At 38.7% G+C, this 24,886-nt stretch overlaps 1 protein-coding gene across 3 annotated transcripts in view; it reads right to left on the reverse strand.

The window, feature by feature from the left end:
- Positions 1-635: 635 nt before the first annotated feature.
- The window catches only part of dennd1b (DENN/MADD domain containing 1B), a 330,960-nt gene continuing 306,709 nt past the window's right edge, over positions 636-24,886 (reverse strand). For all 3 annotated transcript variants that reach the window (XM_063063866.1, XM_063063865.1, XM_063063864.1), the window contains 3 exons: positions 11,866-11,939; positions 5,257-5,473; positions 636-4,759 (listed from right to left, as the gene is read on the reverse strand). In XM_063063866.1, coding sequence (XP_062919936.1) covers positions 4,223-4,759; positions 5,257-5,473; positions 11,866-11,939 — 828 coding nt within the window. In that variant the 3' untranslated portion in view covers positions 636-4,222. The remainder of the gene's footprint in view (positions 4,760-5,256; positions 5,474-11,865; positions 11,940-24,886) is intronic.

A 24,886-nucleotide genomic window follows, 5' to 3' on the forward strand; every position in this document is an offset into this window, starting at 1 on the left:
TCAATGCAGACATGGTCAAGAGGTTCAGTCATTGTTCAGAGCAAATATCACAATGTGGAAAAAATGTGATCTCAGTGACTTTGACCTTGGAATGATTGTTGGTGCCAGAAGGGGTGGTTTGAGTATCTCGGAAATTACTTATCTCTTGGGATTTTCACACACAACAGAGAATAGTGTGAAAACCAAAAAAAATCTAGTGAGCAGCAGTTCTGTGGGCGAAACGTCTTATTAATCAGCAAGGTCAGAGGAGAATGGCCAGACTAGTTCAAGCTGACAGGAAAGTGACAACAACTCAGATAACCACACATTACAACAGTGGTGTGCAGAAGAGCATCTCTGAACGCACAACATGTTGAACTTCGAGGTGGACAGGCTACAGCAGCAGAAGACCACAGACATACACTCAGTGGCTGATTTGTAGATACAGGAGGTACCTACTGAAGTGGCCACTGAGTATATGATTTTTTGCTCTGTTTGCTGGAACCTTTCATAATTGTACTCATTTCCTGAGCTTCTATTTGACCCTTTGATAAGATCACATGATCTGAATCCACAGAGTAGGTTCTTCTGACTTCAAACTCAGGATCACAAGGCTTTAAAGAGAAATAGGTTGAACAAAACATTTGAATGTAAAATTGAAATTTTATTGTTTGCAAAAGCAAAGCACAGCTCTGCAAAGTCGCAAGAATAACTTTATTCAGCCAATTTTGCATTATTCTCCTCAACATTATACAGCAGCTTGGACAACCATCAGAAAACAGATCAACCAAAGACATCAAGTTTCCACATGACTGTACATACTGGCTCTGATGAAATGTTATTGGTTTTCAGTTTAGACATCACCTGAATTAGAAATGAATGCATATAAATATCCAAAAATGTTTATTCTAAAGAAATTATTATATTCTGCCTCAGTATATAAAAAGAGCAGACAGCTGGAACATCAAGACCAATTTGAATATGGCTGGAGACCGCACATCTATGAATGTAATTTTCTTCCATTTTAATTTTTCAATCATAGAAAAGATACTGTAGAAAACAGCCTTCACCATGTTAACCTGGATAAAAATGGATGGTCCGTACAAATCAGCTCTGCTAAAGGGACACTCTCATTGCAATGGGTACAAACGGCAGTTGTACAGATCATTAGTTCAAAGTTTATGAGCCAAATGTCTGGATTTTCCAATAGACTCATGCACAACTATTTTGATAAAAACCTAGGCTCATCTGAGATATACAATTAAATGGCATTACTGTCGAATAGAACTTAAGTAATAGGCCAGGTGGTATTTACAAGCACTTGACATATTAATCTAACAACTGAAATGGATAGTTTTGTGTGACTCATTATTAATTATGTTTTTGACAGATGTTTAAATGAGCAATAATACAAACAACTGCATAAATTACACTTGTAAGTAATTTACATGATGAACATCATGTGCACATTATAGGACTCAGACAGCCATAACAGTGGTGGACACTTACTTTTATAGATGAACAGATAAATACAAGACAGTTTAACAAAATATTGCATATTTAAAAAATGCACTCCAATTTGCGTATGTGATACAAGCTATGCAACACGTTTGGAGCATTTGTCAGAAGATGATGGATTATTAATCGAATAAGATACTGAAGTCTGGGGTTGGAAATTAAAAAACCTCAATTAATGATAATTCAGCAATGATCCTTATTCACTAAAGACCTCTTGACTTATTCCTTGACTCTGTAGTTGACAATGGGGCAAGATTTAATGTTTACTCAAACTATATGCTGCTTCTGTGTTCAACTTTATTATTAAAAAGTCATTGTATAAAAATCTAACTTAAGAACCACATCTGAAATACAAACCATTGGTAAATAGGATTCATATTGCACAAAATTATTATAAAAAGGATATTACGCCTTCTGGACTAAGGAATAGACAGTATTTAAATTATTTTCAATATATAAACTAAAGATAATAGCATGCTTGATTAAGAGAGCATTAAAAATAAAAACTCAGATTGATTTGAGTTTTTGGGAAGTCTGAGGTATATCAATTAGGATTATCATGCTGACTTTCTGTTTTGATATAAAACCTATGTAGCATGGAAATAACATTGCACCTTGAAACGTCAGTGCACATGACATCTTCTGATACACATTATATTCTCATTTTTTGCTCAAAAATTGTTCCAGTTTCCAAAGTAAAATTCAGTACCATCATTCATGTTTTCATTAAGGCACCTATTCCAGACTTTGCTGCAGTGAAGTACCAGGTATTTTAAAAAATTATATTTGTATCTCTGAAAAATTAACAATTGGATTCTGTTAACAACATCCAATTAAAAAGAAAATTAGAACAGAGCAACAGAGGGCCAAAGTTTATCACTTGGCCCCAGTAACAAAGAGTGCAAGGCAATATTTATCATAATAAAGTAACTGAGTGAATCTAAATATTTAAAAGTATTAAACATTAGTGTAGCACAAGTTACAAGAATCATTGGATTTAATATGCTGTCAACTATCCTAATACTTATTTTCCCTGTTTGTACCTATAGAAGTACCATTGTGAAACAAGGGTGTTAACAGGTTCTTCTTTTCCCTTAGATACCAGTGTTGGTTGTCACTTACACAGACCAGCTCTATCACAGCACATTCTACGACACAACAATATTTCACCATTAACACCTAAAGCATTTGTGCACAATTGTTCAATACAAAATTGAAATACTTTACACCAAGATTATATTAAGAAAATTGATAACACTCAAAACCTTAACAAAGTGTTAACACCTGTATTTTAACACAAGCCAGAATTCCTAAATGAGGTCTCAAAATAACCAATTGAATGTCCTGAAAATTTGTTTTCTACTGAGTATATCACTCCGAGGTTCAAATGAGCCAACATTAAAGACGCTGGGGTGGGTGAGAAACAAATCAACTCGTTTCAGGAAGTCATGGATTGAAAACTCATTGGTAAAAACCTAATTGATTGCTAATGTTATAAAATACAGCATTATCTCCACAGGAGTTTTGTTTTAATTTCTCCCTTAACTAACCACAGTTACATTGCCATCCCTAGTAATTATTGCTTAATGGGTTGATTTCAAGCATATTCAGGTTTATACCATTTAAGTACCATATGACTTGAGAAAGATGCTACAAGAAGATCGAGGATTTCTGTATTTTTAAGGCAGGACCTTGGGTTATTTGGCATTAATTTACTGCATATTTCATCATTAGCATAGGTAAAGCATAGATAATGGAAGAATAGACAAAATACAAACGGACTGTTTAAATAATTCAGCATATCCAGCTTATAGATATATTAAAATAGCACAGAATGGGCTGAGGAGGGTTTAGGTGAAAGGAATTGCAAACAGCGATGACTACCGTTCCCCCCACATTTGCGACTGAGATCTGGTGAATCTATTGCTGACTCCACTGTACTAGGTAAGGTATGTAGATTTCATATAACCTTTCCAAGAATTTAAAGTTCACTATATTCCTCTAAACCTTTCTTATCTATGTGCCTGTCCGTATGTCTTGTAAAGTGTTTCTACTGCCAACTCCTCTGGCAGTTTATTTCACATATCTACTATTCCATGTGTGAAAACTTGCCCGTTCATTATGGAGGCAGGTACAGTTGGACAGGTGTATGAATAGGAAAGGCTTAGAGTGTTATGGGTCAAACTCAGACAAATGGAATCTGTATAGATCGGCAACATGGATGAGTTGACCAAAGGATTTACTTCTATTCTGTGTGACTCTGTGAATCTATACGACATTTGACTGGAAAGTCTGAATCGGTTGGAATAACGTGAAGAATTTTCACCAACTATGAAAGGAAATCACAACCTCCTATCTCAAGGGAGAAATGTAAGTCTGTTCTTTTGGTACTTGGAGTTAATGTTAATTCTTTCGCTTCCAATAGGACTTGATTGAAATGGAAACTACTGTGCACAAGACTAAAGGACTGTTGACTTACCAATATATTACATCCACCTAAGCAATAACCTGTAGCCAATTGTTTAGCCCAAGTCTATAAATCAGAAGTGATCTTAATAGTCATTTGAGAAATGTATGCTAAATGTTTAAAACTGTAAGACAATCTGTATTTCATCTTGCATAACTCAGTGAGGCAGTGCAGATTTTTCCCCCTTTCTGCAGTCTAACAAACACTTAAATAGTTACCTAAATCTACCCCAGCTTAAAACACTGCTGCACTTTCACACTAGGTGTTGGTGGTGGAAGCACCTACACTAGAAGTGGTGTGACCAGTTTGAATTCTGGAACATAAACAGTCAATCTCCTTAAGTAGGTCTATTTCACTCGTGGGTTCCAAAAGTTCAGCCTCAACATCATCTTTTTCCCAAGGGATTAAAGCGGATGGGTTTTTTGGTGTATTTTCACACTGCTGTTTGTCTTCACTAGTTAGTGTTCGTTTTGGTTCCTGTTTAGCTGAAACTTTGACCTCCTGGCTCATTCCTTTGCAAGAGGAATGAGTTCCCAGTGAATCTTTACATGATGAGTCATTATGCAGTTTCGGAAAGTCTGTCAACTCCTCTACAAACACAGTGGAGCTTTCACAAGGCGTTGCTTCAAAAGTGATTGGATCTTCAGAACAGTTATAAAAAGATTTCCTTGGAGATGGTGGAAGGGGTTTTCTGTGGACAATAGTATCATCTTGTCCCAGGTGCCAACTCAGATGATCATTGCACTGCCCACCAAGTTCAGCCAGGTTTCCCTCGCTTGGAGTATTGGACTTGTTCTAAGAAAATGAAAAGAAAAATCAGATTTAGAGACAAAAAACGGACAAAAATAAAACAAACAGTTGTCAGATATGGAAGCCCAACCCAAATCTCTTACACAAAATGACTATTCCTTTATCACTTTTGGAGAGTTAATATTTTCTAAGTTATAATTTAAACAAAGCGATGTTAATTTTTGATTTTGCCTCATATTTTCTTTCTAGATTGAAACTCAGTAACATTGTATGCCAGAATAGAGGTTGACAGTCATAATAAAGGTACCTTCAAGCACTGCCTCTGTGGCATTCCTTGTTAACCAACTAAAACATATGCACAAGAAAATCTAAATAAAAACTTTGTTAAATCTTTCAACTTGAATGAAAAAACTTGAGATTCTGAACACTTAAAACTTGACTCAAAGTCCCTTGAAACAAATCATTGGATTTGAGTTATATTATCTCTAATATTTTATTCTGATGTAGAACTGTGACCCTTGAGGTGGAATACATACACTCACCCTAGTTTTATAACTGATATCATCCATTGATTTGAAAAAGTCCAGGCTCTTTGCTGCACACAGCTTCCCTTGGTCTGAACTGTGGGTACTAAGGGTGTCGAGGATCTCTCCCAACAGGTCCATCTGGCCTGGAGATTGTGACTCCAATTCCATTTGTTCAGATTCATCACTATCCTCAATATAGGCACATATCTCTCCACTGTCTTCAGATGACAACCTAAGGTACATAAATGCTTTAAGTGGCTTGGCTTCTTGAGGTTAGTATCACCAACTGCACAAAAAAATTATCAACCATTTATGAATACATTGAAAGATTTTTATCAAAAACCAACAAAAACATACTTGAAACGCTTAATATGTAAAAACACTTAAGTTTCTTGCATTTGTTTTAAATATCTGTAAAACTTGGATAACATCAAAAGTGATGAACATCCATTTGGATATCTAAGTGGCGAGATCTTATAATTCTGTCCGTTACAGTGACTGATGTACAAGAACACCTAGGTCTCGTTGTGCTTCCCCTTTTCCTAACTTGACTCCATTTAGATAATAATCTGCCTTCCTGTTCTTACCACCAAAGTGGATGACCTCACATTTATCCACATTAAACTGCATTTGCCATGCACCTGCCCACTCACCCAGCCTGTCCAAGTCACCCTGCATTCTCATAACATCCTCTTCATATTTCACAGTGTCTCCCAGCTTTGTGTCATTGGCAAAATTGCTAATGTTACTTTTAATTCCCTCATCTAAACCATTAATATATATTGTAAACAGCTGCGGTCCCAGCACTGAACCCTGCGGTACCCCACTGGTCACCGCCTGCCATTCCGAAAGGGACCCATTAATCGCTACTCTTTGTTTTCTGTCAGCCAGCCAATTTTCAATCCATGTCAGTACTCTGTCCCCAATACCATGTGCCCTAATTTTGCCCACTAATCTCCTATGTGGGACTTTAGCAAAGGCTTTCTGAAAGTCCAGGTACACTACATCCACTGGCTCTCCCTTGTCCATTTTCATAGTTACATCCTCAAAAAATTCCAGAAGATTAGTCAAGCACGATTTCCCCTTCGTAAATCCATGCTGACTCGGACCAATTCTGTTACTACTATCCAGATGTGTCGTAATTTCATCTTTTATAATTGACTCCAGCATCTTTCCCACCACTGACGTCAGGCTAACCGGTCTATAATTCCCTGTTTTCTCTCTTCCTTCTCTTTCCTAATATTGACCGGCATATTCTTAGAACAAGAGGTTTGGATGGGGTGGAATTTGTTAGGTGTGTTCAGGAAGGTTTCCCGACACGATATTTAGATATATAGAGGAGAGGCTGTACTTGATCTGGTATTGGGCAATGAACCTGGCCTTGGTGCGAGAGCATTTTGGAGGCAGTGATCACAACTCTATCTCCTTTACCAAAGTGCGGGGAGGGATAGGAACAGACAATTTGGGAAAACATCTAATTGGGGTAGGGGGGAAATATCATGCTATTAGGCAGAAATTTGGGAGCAAATATTCTCAGGGAAATGCATGGCAGAAATATGGCAAATGTTCAGGGAACATTTGCATGGTGTTCTGCAGAGGTATGTTCCATTGAGGCAGGGAAAGAATGATAGGGTAAAAGATCCATGGTGTTCAAAGGATGTAGAAAATATCATTAAGAAGAAAGAAAAGCTTATGAAATGTTCAAGAAACTAGGTACTGCTAGGGCTCTAGAAATTACAAGGTTGCCAGGAAGGAGCTGAAGAATGAAATTAGGAGAGCCAGAAGGGGCTATGAGAAGCCTGGTGAGCAGGATTAAGGAAAACCCAAGGCAATCTACAAGTATATGAAGATCGAGAGGATGAGCTGTGTGAGAAGTGAGGGAGGAGATTGCTGAGCCTCTGGTGATGATTTTTGCATCATCAATAGGAATTGGAGAAGTACTGGAGGATTGGAGGGTTGTAAAAGTTGTTCCCTTGTTCTGAAAGGTAGAAGAGATAACCCAGGAAATTATAGACCAGTGAGTCTTACTTCAGTGGTGGGCAAGTTGTTGGAGAAGAACTTGAGAGGTAGGATTTATGAGCATTTGGAGAGACATAATCTGATTAGGGATCGTCAGCATGGCTTTGTCAAGGGCAAGTCATGCCTTACGAGCCTGATTGAATTTTTGAATTCTTCTTTGAGGATGTAACAAAACACACTGATGAAGGTAGGTGTAGTGTATATGGATTTCAGTAAGGCATTTGATAAGATTCCCCATGCAAGGCTCAGTCAGAAAGCAAGGAGGCATGGGATCCAAGAAGACCTTGCTTTGTGGATCCAGAATTGGCTTGCCCACTGAGGCAAAGGGTGGTTGTAGATGGTTCATTTACTGCATGGAGGTTGGTGACCAGTGGTGCTCTACAGGGATCTGTTCTGGGACCCCTCCTCTTTGTGATTTTTATAAATGACCTGGATGAGAACGTGGAAGGGTGGTTTAGTAAGTTTGCTGATGGTGCAAAAGTTGGGGATGTTGTGGATAATCTGGAGTGTTGTCAGAGGTTACAGCGGGACATCGATAAGATGCAAAACTGGGCTGAGAAGTGGTAGGTGGAGTTCAACCCAGATAAATGTGAAGTGGTTCATTTTGGTAGGTCAAAATTGAAGACAGAATATAATATTAATTTTAAGACTCTTGGCAGTGTGGAGGATCAGCAAGATCTTGGGGTCCGTGTCCACAGGACACTCAAAGGTGCTGCACAGGTTTACAGTGTTGTTAAGAAGGTGTATGCTGTGTTGCAGTCATCAACTGTGGGATAGAGTTCAAGAGCTGTGAACTAATGTTACAGTTATATAAGACCTTGGTTAGACCCTACTTGGAGTACTGTGTTCATTTCTGGTCACCTCACTACAGGAAGGATGTGGATACTATACGGAGAGTACAGAGGAGATTTACAAGGATGTTGGCTGGATTGGAGAGTGTGCTCTATGAGAATAGGGTGAGTGAACTTGGCCTTTTCTCCTTGGAGCGGCACACGATAAGAAGTGACCTGATAGAGGTATATAAGATGATGAGAGGCATTGATCGTGTAGATAGCCAGAGGCTTTTTCCCAGGGCTGAAATGGCTAACACCAGGGGGCATAGTTTTAAAGTGCTTGGAAGTAGGTACAAGGGGGATGTCAGAGGTAAGGTTTTCACACAGAGAGTGGTGAGTACATGGAATGCACTGCCAGCGGTGGTGATAGAGGCGGATACAACAAGGTATTTTAACAGACTCTTCAATAGGTACGTGGAGTTTAGATAAATAGAGGGCTATGCAGTAGGAAAATTCTAGGCAGTTTCTAGAATGGGTAACATGGTTGGCACAACATCGTGGGCTGAGGGGCCTGTTACGTGCTGTAGACTTCTATGTTCTATGTAACCCTCCTCACTGTCAAGGACCTCTTCAAAAGGTGGTGCCTCAAGAAGATGCCATGCATCATTAAGAACCCTCACCATCCAGGAGATGCCCTCATTTCCATTACTACCATTGGGGAAGAGGAACAGAAGCCTCAATATCCACACTCAGTGTTTTAGGAGCAGCCCCTTACCCTTTGTCATTAGATTTCTGATTGGTCACTGCCTCATTATTTTTTGTTTACACTGTGTATTTCACAGTAATTCTAATTGCACTGTACAGCTACTACAAATGTCATGACATATGCCAGTGATAATAAACATTATTCTAATACAGTACCGATTCTGATATCACTAGTTCAAATATCTGATAAATCCACAATTAACAAACATCATACTTATAAATATTTCCTTGGCAGACATTAAATAACTACAAATAAAGTTATCAATTTTTGCCAGGCAGATAGAAAGTTTGCAGACAACTCACAGTGAAATATGCCATTCCACTGTCACCATTCCTTGGTCTACATCAGAACTAAACCTGGTATCCTTTCAGGAAATATCATAAGTAGTGAGTATAATGGAATATATACCACAGTACAATGCAGGTAAAATGCAGCCCTGGTTAGCTCATACCATGCATCAAGCCAGTACTTTTCATGCTGTCTATTATACCTCAATGCCCTGGTGCACGTTTGCCATTAACGTGCTGGTAGAAGTTACTAATGCTTCCCATCTTAACTCTAATATCTGTCAGGTAAATGCACATAGAGTTTAATTGCTGTTTTCCCACACTATGGAGTTGCTTACAAGTGGGACTGAAGTGCTAGCTCTCCTCACTTTCTCTGGCTGCCTGCTTTACTGACATTCCCAGATGCCCTTATCCTCAGTCTGCCAGAGTTAACAAATTTTTGCCCTCTTTCCAATGGAGGAACATGCCAGATACAAGCAAGAGGTGAGGTAATTCTCGCAATGGTGAAAACTGTCTTGTGAAATTATGAAGCAATTAGTTGTAGCAACCACGTTTTTGCATCCCAACCACCATACAGTAGCTGCAAGAAATAATTTTGTTCTTGCTGATAGATTGCTAAATACATACATAACCAATTCAAAGATCTGGTGAACCCACAATCAACACACATCATTAACATCAAGAGTAAACACTGATGATCGTTTTTGTTTTCTGTTTAGGTCACAAAATTATGAAGTCTCAAAACATATTTTTGTACTCAAACACGTTATTAGAAAGGGCGTGACTTATTGATTTTATAATGTTTCGTAATTTAAGAAAAATGCTCTTATTGCAGTAGTAGAGAAAGCCATGCTGTGTTTACTGCTGGCCACTACCTGTACTTACCATGTGCCTGCTCTTGGGTCACATTTGACCTCAAGGCCTGGATGCTATGGCTTTGCTGTGAGATGGACTGGGCCATAGCAGTGAGCCTGATGGGAATAAAGCTGAGTTTTTTTCTGAAGCTTATCCAGCTCCTCAGTTCTGTTAAGTTGGAGTCAATGATGAAATCAACAGTGAAGCTGGAGGTCAGAAGAAAAGCCTCTGGCTTCCAACTCAACTGGCTTTGGCCCATCCCCTTTGGCTTTCACTGACTTTTTAATCGATGCACCATAGAAAGCAACCAACCCAGACGCATCAAGGTTTGGTATGGTAATTGCTTTCCCTCAGACCACAAGAAATTGTAGAGACCTGTGCACCCTGCTCAGCATGTTATGGAAAAGGAGTCCCTTTTGTCTACACTTCTCACTGATGCAGTAAATCAGCCAGTATAATCAAAGATCCATCCACCCCGGAGATTCACTCTTCTCCCCTTCGCATAGTTCAGGAGATACAATAGCCTGAGAGCACACACCATCAGGCTCAAGCAGAGTTTCTGTTCCACTGTAAAAAGACTGTTAGATGGGCCCTTAGAATAGTAAAATAGAGTTTTGACCTCATGGTCTACCTGGTTATGACCTTACCCCTTGATGTCCAATTGCACTGCACGTTCTCTGTAACACTTCATTTTGCATTTTGTACTATTTTACTCTATACTACCTCAATGCACTGTTGTAATGAATTGATCTGTATGGATGGTAAGCAAGACAAGTTTTTCACCGTATCTCAGTACATGTGACAATAATAAACCAAAAGACTTCAAAGCTCAGTCACAGAAGTCAGTGACACTGACCTCAAAGGATGTTCCCAGCAATTTCTGTGGAAACAGCAGAAGCTGACATTTTGGTCAAGTATATCTTGGCAAAAACAGTAGAAGTCTTTTAGTAAATCTTTTAAAATAACCTATTAGCAGTCTATGATCAAGCCTGTCAGTTAGGAGTGCCTTGTTCATACTGGTTACCTAAAAACAGTGAATAACACTAGAAATAAACCCGAGTCTATACACCACTCGGTTCTACTAATGTAATTAGAGCAAATTAGATTCTTTTGTCAGCCATTGAAAATACATATCACCCATCATTCTAAAGGACTCAAAAATACAAGTGCACTTTTAGCAAGTCCAAGTGATTTGATATCTTGAAACCAGCAGAGGTCAGCATTGATACGCCCATTTCTGATACTCTGCCTCGGATTCCAATATTATCCTCAAAGCAAGAATACACAAGTAAGACAAAATAATAAATGCACCCATTGGAAAACTTGATTTTACCTAAACTTGTACAAATTCTTCTAACAGAAACTAATATACAAAATAAACTATTCCTATAATTGTTTTTACTAGTTAAATACAACCTTTCCAATCAATGTTCTATAAAACGCGATCACACTAATTTAGTTCAGTGGTGAAAATATGACGACCTGACTGTAGTATCTGCAAATAATTTAACAAACCTATATATTTCTTCAGAGCTACAAATTTGCTGAGAATGACAAGAAGTATGACTTTTGAAAAGAAATTGGAACCAATAGACATGTTATTTTCAACAAGGAAAACGTTCATAACTGGAAAGAGAAGATATTTCCGATGCATCACAAAAATCTTCACCGTTACTGGAGTTTGCAAAGTGCATTGTTGGTACTGGCTTTATTTTATTATCTTAACAATTATTCAAATTTATTTCAAAGTGTAATTGAGTATTCTATGCAAAGGTTAGTGGCAAGGAAAACAATACACAAAGAGCTCTTGACAATTAAGTATGCTGTTTTGATGTTGCATAGAAATTTAGCTTCGAACTGTGCATAAGCATGATAATCAGATGAAACAGAGAAGAAATAAGCAGCAACTAAAATGATTCCTTACTTGCTTGCTGTGTCTACTTCATCGTCATCCAGCGTGGAAACATCACCAGCCTGTGATAATCGTTGAGGGCGAATCTAAAGACAAACACAACAAAAAGTGATTTTTACTTCCAAGTGTTCATTCCTTATTCCCCTCCACACCTCCTTCCCTCTTCCTTCCCTCTTACAGCTCCATAGGTGGAAGCAGCATACCCAAGTAGACAGTTGCTTATTTAAGAGTCAGGGCAGAGAATGTTAATGGGCTACTTATTTCCTGCCTGAAGGGTCTCAGTCCGAAATGTTCCTTTCCGTAGAGAGTTGCTCCAGCTTTTTGTGCATGTTACTCTGGATTTCTAGCAAATGCAGAATATCTTGTGTTTATTCCTTGAATATACTTCCACAGTATTGAAGGGTAGGGGGGTTCCAGTGACAAAGAAAGGCTGGTGGTACATTTCTAAGTCAGGGTGGTACATGACATGGAGGGGAATCTACCAATGCACTACTGAACTCATCCTTCTTGGTGGCTGGGTAGCACTGGCACAGCAACTGCAGCCATTCTTCCAGTAGTGAAATGAATAAATATTTTGAGTTTTGGATGGGGCTGCTTTGTCCTAAATATTGAGAATGGTTTTGGAGCCTCACCCATTCAAGCAACAAGAGATGGCATGCAAGCACCTAACTTTGGGGTGTCAGGAGTTGGGTCACACCCTCGGCCTCTGTATTTCTTCTTGGAGCCAGATTTTATGCGGCTGGTCCTACTGTGTTACAGGAGGACTGTGAGCTGAGATAGCGAGAACCTCAGGAGGAAGGTGAAATGGATTTTTTATTTCGCCCTTATGGCTGTACATGTTGAAGCTAACATACATGCGTTGTGCACTAATCTCAATGAGAATGGGAAGGTTCTTGGTTGGTTGCTGAATTGCCCACCACCATTTGCAATTTGTGAGAGCTTTTACCTGATAAATTGGTTGTGGATTTGCTTACTTGTGTCTATTACATGCTATTTTACGGTTTATAGTTCGGTGCCTTAGGTTCACAAGGTCAGTACTTCATATAATCATGTTCATACCATGCTTTTCTATAGTCCTGAGTAGACAAGGGTTGATCCTTGCTTTGAAGAGAATAGTATATGATGGGCAATGGGGTCACAGACTGTGGTGGTGTACACTTTTGTTGCTGGTTCTGGTCTGCAGCACCTCATGGATGTTTAGTTTCAGGATGCCCACACTGGTTTCGATGCTTGCCCACTGTGCATGACTGTAGGGCCACACAGCACAATGGATGGTGCCCTGAGAGTGAAGAGAGACTGTATCTTCACAGGGACTGTGCAATGGTCACTTGCACTAATGCTGTCATGGACAGATGCATCCAGCATCTAGCCCGAGATCAAGTAGGTTCAGCTTTCATGCGGGTTCATTCACTACCTGCAATGGTTACAATCTGGCAACCACGTCTTTCAGTATCTGGCGGGCTTGATCAGTGGAGGCGCAGAACATACCAATATTGAAGGCTATTAGCAGGAGTACATTCTATGCCCTTACTGCTAAGTGTGGATTGTGCACAGATTCACCGGCTGAGGGAGGATGTAGATGTTAATCAAAATGTGGTTTCCTCACCTGCACTTGACCCTGACACCATGAGCCAGCTTGTCACTCTCCTACCCTGCTGGTGACATGGAATTCATCCAGGAATTGACACAGCAGCAGGTATATTGCCTGACTAATCTGTAGGACAGCTCTCTCATTTTAGAATGAGTCCTCGGATGTCTATGAGAAGGCCTTTGCAAGATCAACTCTCTCTCTCTCTCTCTCTCACAAATGTTCATCTTAGAAGTTAGGTCTTAACATTAAGATTTCCTGTGGCATTGCTCGCATTATGCTGAGTAATACTTAGTACTTTTCATTAACTGGCAAATTATACTACACCTACACCAGGTCTCATTCTGTAGCTAAGCTGCATTTTGCTTTAACCATGGCTTGCAAGATGATCACTAGAACAGGAATATTTTAAATTCAGTCAGAGGCTAACTTTAAACAGTAAAGTCTTTAAGTTTTAACTTTAGACCACAAATAAACCTGCAAGAAATGACTGATTTATTTTTTGGAAATCATCCAAGATTAAATACTATGTAAATAATTTTTATGATGCTGCTCACACTGAATGAGAGGACATAACATCCCATGAAAATAAGAAAATTTCTTCATTTGTGCATTTAAACATGAATAAAATATTGTGTCAGAGAACACACAGATCATGTTCCTGTACAAGTCAGTTCAAAGGATATAGATATTATGTCTGTCTTGTGCAACGTTGCTTTCTGGAACCAAGTATTCAGTGTTAATTCCATAGTCAGTGTGAACATGGCCAGCAAGGAAAATGGAAACTAACGAATATTCTTGCAATTCAAGTCAGAGACAAAGTAAATTTATTATCAAAGTACGTATATAGTATGTCACCATTTACTACCTTGAGATTTTTTTCTTGCAGGCATTTCAGAATCAGAATCAGGTTTATTATCACTGGCATATATCGTGAAATTGTTAACTTTGCAGCAGCAATACAATGCAATACATGATAACAGAGAGAAAAAAGAAAATGGTGAATTACAGTGTGTGTTACACATATATAGTTAAATTAAATAAGTAGTGCAAAAATAGAAATTAAAAGAAGTAGTGAGGTAGTGTTCATGGGTTCAATGTCCATTCAGAAATCAGATGGCAGAGGGGAAGAAGCTGTTCCTGAATCATTGAGTGTGTGCCTTCAGGTTTCTGTATCTCCCTCCTGATGGTAGCAACAAGAAGAGGGCATGGCTTGACTGCTGTGAGTCCTTACTGACGGACACCAGGAAAATAAAGAAATACAATAGAAAATATGAAAAAAACTAGACATAAATAAAGACTGATACTGAGAACAAAAGTTGCGGAGTCCCTGAAAGTGAGCCTATTGAATTGTGTCCATGCATTGTCCTGTCAAGAATAACATACCAATTGCAAAGTGAGATTTGTTATCTCAATAAATGATCAAAAAAAGCTTATTAATTCTGTCTATGATAAAATAGTAATGATAAAGCACTTCAAACATTAAATTGCTGATCTCAGCTCCTCAATATTTCACTACTTTATAATGATAAAATCACAACAGCACATTAAGACTGAAAAGGACATCATTGCAATGCTGCAATTTCATGAAACATGAGCAGAACCTGCTATTAGTCATCTTCATTTGGAAATATGGCAATTAGATGTTATAAATTCCAACTTGTCTACTTTGGTGTTCCTTGGTATTGAAATGCTGGGTGTTAGGATCTGTCATTTGTAAGGCGATCCCATCAAATCTCGTAAGAAAATAAACCTCTCTGCCATACTCCTATTTCAGAAATTTTGCTATGCTATTTTATTCCCACCCTCTCTGGGTGAGATTGTATAAGGGATCCATCTTGTAAAAAGAGCCGTGCTGCAGGAACACAGAAGCACCATGTGTTTAGGTGTGAATGAAGCTGCAACAGTTGATGAGTTGACATATTAACCTGGAGATGCAGCTTCATTGCCTGGATGATCTTGTAAAAGTTTCAGGCCACAATTAATTTTTGCATTGTTATAGTCTTTCTTTTTCTTCTAATTAAATGACCAAGCTAGTCAGGTATTAATCAATTTTCAAACCTTTAACTAAAATCACACCAATCTTTTACAATGATGATGTATGCATATTGGTTCCATATCATCAAGGTTATCTTGAAAAACAGTATAAAAATCTTACATCTAACTACCTTCTTTGAAGCAAAAATTAAAAGTATAACACCAGTTATTTTGTAATCATACCTGTAGTATTATATAAGAAATGCTATACTCAAGGAGGCCTTTATTCCTCCATAATAAATTCCCACAAGTGACAAAGGCTTTTAATGCAATCATATGGTAAATAATGATTTAAAAATGCACTGGATCTCCCTGCATTTACCTGCCATGGTCAAAAGAGTAAAGCAAATTGCCCTGAGCTTTCACCTGCCCTGCTGTGAAATTCACTGATGTCACGTTGCAAGAGGGAAGATGGTCAAGGCTGACTGTGTACCTGACACCTCACTAACCTCACTCCCTGCAGAAGTGTCTAACCTCCAATAGACACACGGCCCATTCGCTGTCAGTGGAAGTCATGAACATGACCAAGTGCCCCACTATTAGTTAATGCAGTGTGCTGGATCCACAGGCTCTCGGTCCTTGGCTGTGTAGAGCCTAACCCTACCATCAATAACAGCTGACTTCACCACCCTGGCTTAAAGTAACAATATAACATAATTATATGAAGGAGGAGACAACCCACTGCAGCAGATCTGCAATGAAGGAAAACAAACTGGAAAATCAGATACAGCATTACTAACAAATAAACACCCATCCATCATCCTGGGCTACACTGTTGATGTATTTCCCATAAACAATTATTTTTCTGCAGATTTTGTTACAAAAATTAGAAATTTTGATGACTAATTCAAAATGTTAATTCTGAGACCAGATGACAGGTTTCTGATAATTATTTTTTCTGTAGCTGAACAGAACCTTTTTGTAGCAGGATGTTTACAGCACATAAAAAGTCTTTGTTGTCAAGCTGCATTGAGCAGTGAAAAAAATCAAATGTATTAATAATCAGACTGCACTTTATATTTGATCTGCTAATTTGAATACAAAAGTTAATTATTTGTAATGAGGACTCTTTGATCTTTTTGGAAAAGACAAGCTTTCATATATTTCACTGCACTTTTTGTTCCAAGTAACATTGGATGTTTTCCTTGCATGTGTTAATCATCCAGTTTTGTTTCAGACAGAATTAGTTTTAATGACTTCATTTGTGTAGCTGAATCAAGGAGAAAACCCACAGAAACCTCTTCAAGTGATAGATCTGAGGCACCTTGCAATATTCAGAAGTTTTATGAAGTACCATCACTAATGCTAAAAAAAATTAAACCGCATCCCCTCTAGAACACAAAACCAAGCTAGGATCCTGAGTCCCAGTTCAAATTTTTCTTTTAATCATACAACTCTTTACCAAATCTTGTAAGAACTCATGAAAATGACAACCACTTGATGAAAGCATACAGACAGAAAGCGAGGAAAGTCTATTCTCCTTTTGCAGGAGTTACATAACTTTGCAGTTTGAAAGGTGCTAGCTTGTCATTGTGGGTGGTATCAAAGTTTAAAAGTCAAATTTAATTAAAATTAATTCTCTATAACCCATTGAAATTGGAAATGGTAATCTGGAGTAACATTAAAGAAGATCCAGAAGGCTTACACCCACAGTCTCTACAGTCTAGCCTAGCAGATCAACTGAAATATAAACATTGCCACATCCTTACCTAACAGCACTGAGAGTTCCTTCACCACATGAACTGTTGATGTTCAAAAAAACCACCCCCAAACAGCATCAAGTGACGGGCAATAAATGCTAGCCTCAACTTCAGTACCCAACTACAGTGAACAGATAAATTATTGGAAGTTTTTCATAGTGCACTTCTACACAAGGAAACCATGAAATATAAAAGGTATCAATCAAGAATTTCTTGCAGACTGAAGCTTCTTGTTCAGCATTCTTTGGGCATAAGAGACACATTTTAGTCATTGAAGATTAGAGTCCATTTTGGGGCAGAGATGAGAAGTTATATACAAACATTAAATATTTTCAAATATAGTAATTTTGCATGTAATAATAATGTCAATTCAAGATATATGCAAGTTGGTTACCATAAGACCACAGGATATAAGAACAGAATTAGTCCATTTGGCTCTTCCAGTGCGCTCCGCCATTTCATTATGGCTGATCCATTTTCCTTCTCAGCCCCAATCTCCTACCTTCTCCCTGTATCCCTTCATGCCCTGACTAATCAAGAATCTATTAACCACTGCCTTAAACATACACAATGACTTAGCCTCCACCACCGCCTGTGGCAACGAATTGCACAGATTCACCACTCTTTGGCTAAAGACATTACAGTACTCCTCATCATGTTCTAAAGGACACTCCTCTTTTCTGAGGCTATATCCTCTAGTTTTAGGCTTTCCCACCATAGGAAACATCCTCTCCACATGCACTTTATCGAGGCCTTTCAACATTCGATAGGTTTCAATGAGGTCACCCTTCATTCTTCTGAATTCCAGTGAATACAGGCCCAGAGCTATCAAACACTCTTCATATGACAAGCCTTTCAATCCCGGAATCATTTTTGTGAACCTCCTTTGAAACCTCTCCAATGTCAGCATATTCCTTCTATGATAAGAGGTCCAAAGCTGCTCACGATACTCCAAGTGAGGCCTCATCAGTGCTTTTTACGCCTCAACATTACGTCTTTGCTTTTATATTCTAGTCCTCTTGGTTCCATCACAGTTTGCATCTCAATACCAAGTAGCAGCACTATACAAAATCATACATTTCTCTGTAAGCATTGAAAAGGACCGTCTTATTTGTGCTCTTCTTGACATTGAAAGACCATTATTACAGATTTGCACATAAAGTCAGATTGGGATCTGTAATTTATATTTTTTTATGTATTGCACTGCACCACTGCTGCAAAACAACAAATTTCACAACATAAGTCAGTGATGATAAACTTGACCCGATTCTGAAATCCTTCTTTACATTTAACACTTCTGTAAACAGTTTCTGGGAGACCACCGATCAGAGAAACTTTCAGCATTTGGTGGGAAATTCCTCCATTATTCTCAACAGTTGGAAACAGAGTATATTTTTCATTATTTAGAGATACAATACAGTAACTGGCCCTTCTGGCTCAACGAACCCCTGCTGCCCAATTGCATCCATGTGACCAATTAACCTATGAACCGGTCTTTGGAATGTACGAGGAAACTGGAGCATCTGATAGAAACCCACACAGTCACAGGGAGAACGTACAAACTTCTTGTAGATAACGGCGGCAAGTGAACCTGGATTGCTGGCGCTGTAACAGTCTTGCACTAACCACTTCACTACTCTGCTGGCCCTTCACTATATAACTGTAAATTGATGTCCCTTTCTGTTTAATCGTATTAAGTATTATACTTCTGAAAATAGACTTGCAATTTTAAAAAAATTACTCAGTTGTGTGTTTCATAAATACTGCCTAGTACACAGAGAATTATTTAATTGAATTAATATAAATTTCACAGATTAACACACCTGCAAATGTGTAAAATACAAGGAACTACCTATTTGCTTCCCATTTTCCACGTGTGGTGTTCATAAGTACAGTATTAACAATATTCTATTGAAATTCTATTTTCTCCCTGCACAATAAATTCTTGAACAAGCAGTGAAAAGCAGTATTTGCAAAGTAATTAAGAACAGAGGGCTAATAATGGCATGGATACTCATTTTGGGTTGTTTATATGAAATTTATTTTAAGCACCCTATCCAACAATAGGAGTCCAAGCAATTCCCTGATAACAATAAGAGAAGAACTATTAAAAATTGAGCTGCACGCCACTGCATGCTCAGCATTACACATGTCCTTCCTGGAAGTACTCTGAGCTGCCTCATTAATTACAAAGGTGAGAATTCAACAGCCAAAAGAATATGCATTCAGTCAGTTTGCTGAAATGCACAAAAAAATCCTCTTCCATTCACCTTTATTCACCATAACCCTTAATAGGGATTGAGAATTAAGATGTGTGCACTTTCCATTCTCCCATGCCCTTCCATTGTGGTTTATTCAGCCTCAGGCTAGCCATCTGTTATCACGAGCAATGCTCCATAGTTAACAAAACAAACAGCAAAACAGCTAACCCAAGCAATTATAGGCTGCAGCACACAAATACAAAAGCACATAAAAAAACACACCAATCTTGTTCCTATGTGTCAAACCACACCCACACACTGCTGACTGAACCCAAGAAAGAGCAGGATTTCAAGCAATTGATGAAGTGCAGCACATATTTGCATGCAGTTTAGGACACACAAAATTCAATCCAGATTATTTAAATTTCTAATGAACTCATTTGCTGTTAAGTAACATGCATTTTTCATCTCTGAGGAATTTACACTGCTTTCAACAGCCATGGAAGACTTTCTGAAATCTGAAATGTCCCAGAGGGATTTTCCGATTTAGTAAACTGCAAAAAAAAAAGGCACTACTGATAGTCGTGCAAGTTTCATTATGGATAATTTCACATTTTGAGAAAATGGCAATGGTCTTCCTCAGTTTGGTATTAGATTAAAATAATAATTTATCAGCTCCCTGACTCCCCAACAGCTCACTATGATCCTAAATTGAATACAACTTTAGCATGAGCCTTATTCAACTTTACATTAACCAGATAGGCAATTTTATCAATAGAAAGACAAAATATTGTGCAAAATCTGTAAGAGCCATATCACTGTTTGTGGTTTATATTCTGAGTGTTGGACTTGCTGAATGAAAGAATTTAAGACCCCTATGTCAAGGCCCCGAGTGACAGCAAGACCATATTCAATGTAACCCAGCCACATCAATGGTCTGGATTAGCCACACCCACAAACAAAACTGCTAAAATTGTGATAGGCAAGAAAAAAAGTCATACTTCTGGCTATTCTGGATGTAAAAGCTGTCATATTTTTGTAATGTTCCTAAATTGTGGGTGAAAAAAACTTTTTTACAGACTAGTTGGGAGCAAACATGAAGGTTCTGATGGAAATAGGGTTTTAGCTAATATAATACACAATCGGTTGTATTCCTCTTATTTTTGAAATGTTCACCTTCTTGAACAACAGAAACTGCGTCATTATCAAAGTTTAACTTGTTGAGATAGGGTGGGATCTAGAGGATAAATTTAAAACGCACATGTAATGAATTCTTAAAATAAAGTGAAGGAAATAGGCATAGTGTAATATGATAGAATTCACCCAGCAGATTGAAATGGACAAGCAAAAATTAGATGTATTGGTTTTGCATTGGAGTAAAAGGAACTACAAAGGCATGAGAGAGTTGTGGCAAAAGTTGATAGGAAGGGGACACAAGCAGGGATACCAGTAGAGCAGCAATGGATGGAGTTTCTGGGAATAATTTTGAAGATGCAAGATCAGCTCATCCCAAAGAGCAGCAGCATTTCAAATGATGAGGGAACCGTGGCTGACAAGGGAAGTCAAAAGCGGCATAAAAGCAAAAGAAAGGGCATATAACGAAAATTATGGAGAAGTTAGAGGATTGGGAATCTTTTAAAAACCAACAGAATGCAACTAAAGATCAATAAACAACATACATCAAAGTTGCTGGTGAACGCAGCAGGCCAGGCAGCATCTCTAGGAAGAGGCGCAGTCGACGTTTCAGGCCGAGACTCTTCGTCAGGACAATAAGTAGATTACAAATGAAATATGAAAGAAAGCTAGCCAATAATATAAAAGAAGCGAAAGAGTAAAGGAGAGACAAGAGTGGACATCAGGCCACTCGAAAATGATGCTGGAAAGGTAGAAATGGTGGTTGAACCCAATAAGTATTTTCAGTCAGTCTTCACTGTGGAAGACACCAGCAGCATACCAGAAATTCGAGAGTGTCAGGGGACAGAAGTGAGCTCAGAGAAGGTGCTTAGGAAGCTATAAGGTCTGGAGATAGATTAAGTGACCTGGACCAGATAGAATACAACATAGGGTTCTGAAAGAGGTAACTGAAGAGATTGTGGAGGTGTTAGTAGTGATTAGTGGTAACGTAGACAGAGGGGGTATCATGATGGCGTCAAATTGCGACTCCTTTGTGACCATCCACGAAAACAGCTTAATTTCTACCTCTGACATCTCTCTTTTTACTTTTAAGGATGGATGGGGTTCTGTAGAAGATCCTGACCTCAAGTTACACTCAGACTTCAGTTCTTTACGGTGGTGGGACCTGCTCCCAGGGGCTCACAGTCAGCCGTTTTTCAATATCCCAAGGACGCAGTCTGGAAGACAAGCGTGCCTTCGGGGTTCTGAGGTTTTGCAGCCCTGTGGATGGGTTGATTTGAAGCCGGTGCCACCGACTGAAGAGTCAGGGAAGAAAATGGAACATCAGGAACAGTGGATCAGCTGTCAGGCGCTCTGTACTCGGCGAGTTTTGCTCACTCTCACTCCCCATCGTTGGTAGGACAAAGATCGTTGCCGATTCTCAGGCCACAGAACTCAGAAAAAAAATGGCACGACAGACTTTAAACAATGTAAATTAGCAAGCTATTTTGTATGTCTCCCCTTTCACTATGAAAGGGGGATACCTCTTTTTCCCCTTTATTAGGGAGAGCGAGGAGAGAGCTGGCGGCATGCTGAATTGTCAGGTGAACGATTAGTTTTTTTTGTACAGCAGATCATGGTCTTCATTGGGGGCCTTGATTTTGCACTCTTGGTGGGTGATGGGTGCTGATGCTTTTTTGTGGAAGTGGGTGAGGGGTGGGGAAGGGCATTGCTTTGCTGCTGCTTGTGTCTGGGAGGGTGGATTGGGGGGGCTTTGGGGTTCTAACATTTTATCTGTCACTCATTCTTTGGGGCAGTCTTCTGTTTTCGTGGATGTCAGCAAAGAAAAGTAATTTCAGGATGTACATTGTATACATTTCTTTGATTTTAAATGGAACTATTGAACTATTGATCTTTCCAGAATCACTAGATTTTGGAATTGTTCTCAGAGGACTGGCCAATCACAACTCTACTGTTTATGAAGCAAAGGAAGCAAAATACAGGAAATTATAGGTCAATTAGCTTGATTTTAGGGGTTGGCAAGATGCAGTCCATGATTAGGAATGAGGTTTTGGGGTACAGTACTTGGGGGCACATGCTAAAATAGGCCATAGTCAGTATGGTTTCTTCAAGAGTCAGTGGATGTTGCTTACGTGGATTTTCAGAAGGCCTTTGACAAGATGCTGTATGTGAGACTGTTGAACAAAATTAAAGCCCATGACATTACAGGAAGAAATGAGCATGGACTGAAGGTTTGCTGACTGCTGAAGGCAAAGAATGGGAATAAAGGGGGCTATTTCTGGTTGGGGTCAGTAATGTGTCCACAACTTTTCACATTATATGTTAACGATCTCGATGATGAAACTGATGACTTTGCGGCCAAGTTTGCAGCTGATACAAAGAAAGGTGAAGGAGCGGGTACTGTTGAGGAAGCAGAATGTCTGCAGAAAGACTTGGACAGATTAGGAGAATGGGCAAAAAAGTTGCAGATGGAACTCAGTGTAGGAAAGTGCATCGTCATGCATTTTGGTAGAAAGAATAAAGGTAAAATCAATGTTAGCATTAATTTCAGAAGGACTAGAGTATAAAAGGAAGAATGTAATACTCAGGTTTTATAAGGCATCAGTCAGACCCTTTTGGAGTACTGTCAGCAGTTTTGGGTGTCATATCTAAGAAAGGATGCGCTGGCATTGGAGAGAGTTCAGAGGAGGTTTATGAGAATAATCACAGGAAGGACAAGATTAATGTATGAGGAGCATTTGATGGCTCTAGGCCTATACACACTCAAGTTTAAAAGAATGAGGGGTATCTCATTTTAACCTATATAATGTTGAAAGGCCTTGATAGTGTGGACACAGAGAGGATATGTCCAACAGTGAGGGTCTAGGACCAGAGGGGACAGCTTTAGAATAGAAGGAAACCCCTTTAGAATAGAAAATAGAAGGTATTTCTTTAGCCAGAGAGTGGTGAATCTGTGGAATTCATTCCACAGATGGCTTTAGAGGCCAAGTCATTGGGTATATTTAAAGCTGAATTTGATAGGTTCTTGATTAATAAGGGTGTCTTAGGTTACAGGAAGAAGGCAGGAGAATGGGGTTGAGAGGGAAAATAAATCAATGATTGAGAAGACTTGAAGGGCCAAATGGCCTAATTCTTCTTCTATATCTTATGGTCTTACGGAAGCTGTCATGTTTGATATTGATATAATGTATTCAAATTAAATTGATTCAATGTAGATCCATTTGTTATTGCACACCGAAAAGAATCTGACTCAGATTTATTATCACCGACACACACAACGTGAAAATTGTTGTTTTAGGAGTGGTGCTGAATTTTACAGGATCCTTTTCATTAAGAAATGGTTAAATGATTCCAAGTGTTAGCAGGTTAATTTTATTCGAAGGCAGAGTAGTGTTATAGGTTTAAACTCAATGCAATAGGGAAAACAAGTTGGTAAATGCAGTAATTACGATTTTATTGGCCCATCTGTGTCAATGTGTAAAAGCCAAGCTGTTTTTAATAGAAATACATCCTTTTTACTTTGTGTGTGTGAAGAAGTAGGTTCTTAGTTACTCCAGAGTGCTTACGGATTTTTTTTACTTTAAACAGGGAAATAACATTAACAGCTCCATGTGGAGTGCCATACTGTGAGGTAATTAAAAATCCTTTTTAAAAAATAAAACTTGTGCTTTGCAAGAATCTGTTTCTTGCCAGTAAGGACTAATGAGTGAGCACTGTATCAGTGTCAACAGCTTCACTAGAAGGCCTCTGCATGAAAATCAATGCTAACATGCTCAGTTCCCATAGCTTTCATAGACATTGATGTTTTCAGAGCAAAAAGTCAGAATCATCTATGGAAATATGTAAAGCATGGTTCTTTCTGAATGATCACAGTCCAGTGTTCCAAGAGAGTGTGACATCCGATACACTGTTGTGGAAGATATGCTGCTGTGAGCAGTGCTGAGCTGCAGCCTATTACTGACAGAACAAGGTTGAAAGACAAATACAGGTTCTCACTGCCTCTCCAATGTCAATTTCTGTCAGAAAGCAGAAAGACAAAGAAAAACTTACATATTATTACATGCTCCTTAATTAATCATGCAAAAGGGCATTATAATGCCAAAAATATTTCTTTGCAAACTCCGAGTCTCCTACACAGATTCATTCTTTTTCAAAATGATTATGGGGTATTTCTAGAAGCTGAGAGATTCCTACAATAAATAAGCTCTCAACGCCATAATGAGAGGTACTTGGTTTATAGTGCAAAACTAATAACTTACTCAGCAGGACCATAAGATCACAAGGAATAGAAGGTGAACTTGAAGTTGCTGATATTTATGGGGTCTGAATTGTTTGATTTTATCTGATTTTAAAACAAACATCTGTGATAGTCT

This window comes from Mobula hypostoma, chromosome 12 (genome assembly GCF_963921235.1).
Source record: "Mobula hypostoma chromosome 12, sMobHyp1.1, whole genome shotgun sequence".
NCBI classification, from domain to species: Eukaryota; Metazoa; Chordata; class Chondrichthyes; order Myliobatiformes; family Myliobatidae; genus Mobula; species Mobula hypostoma.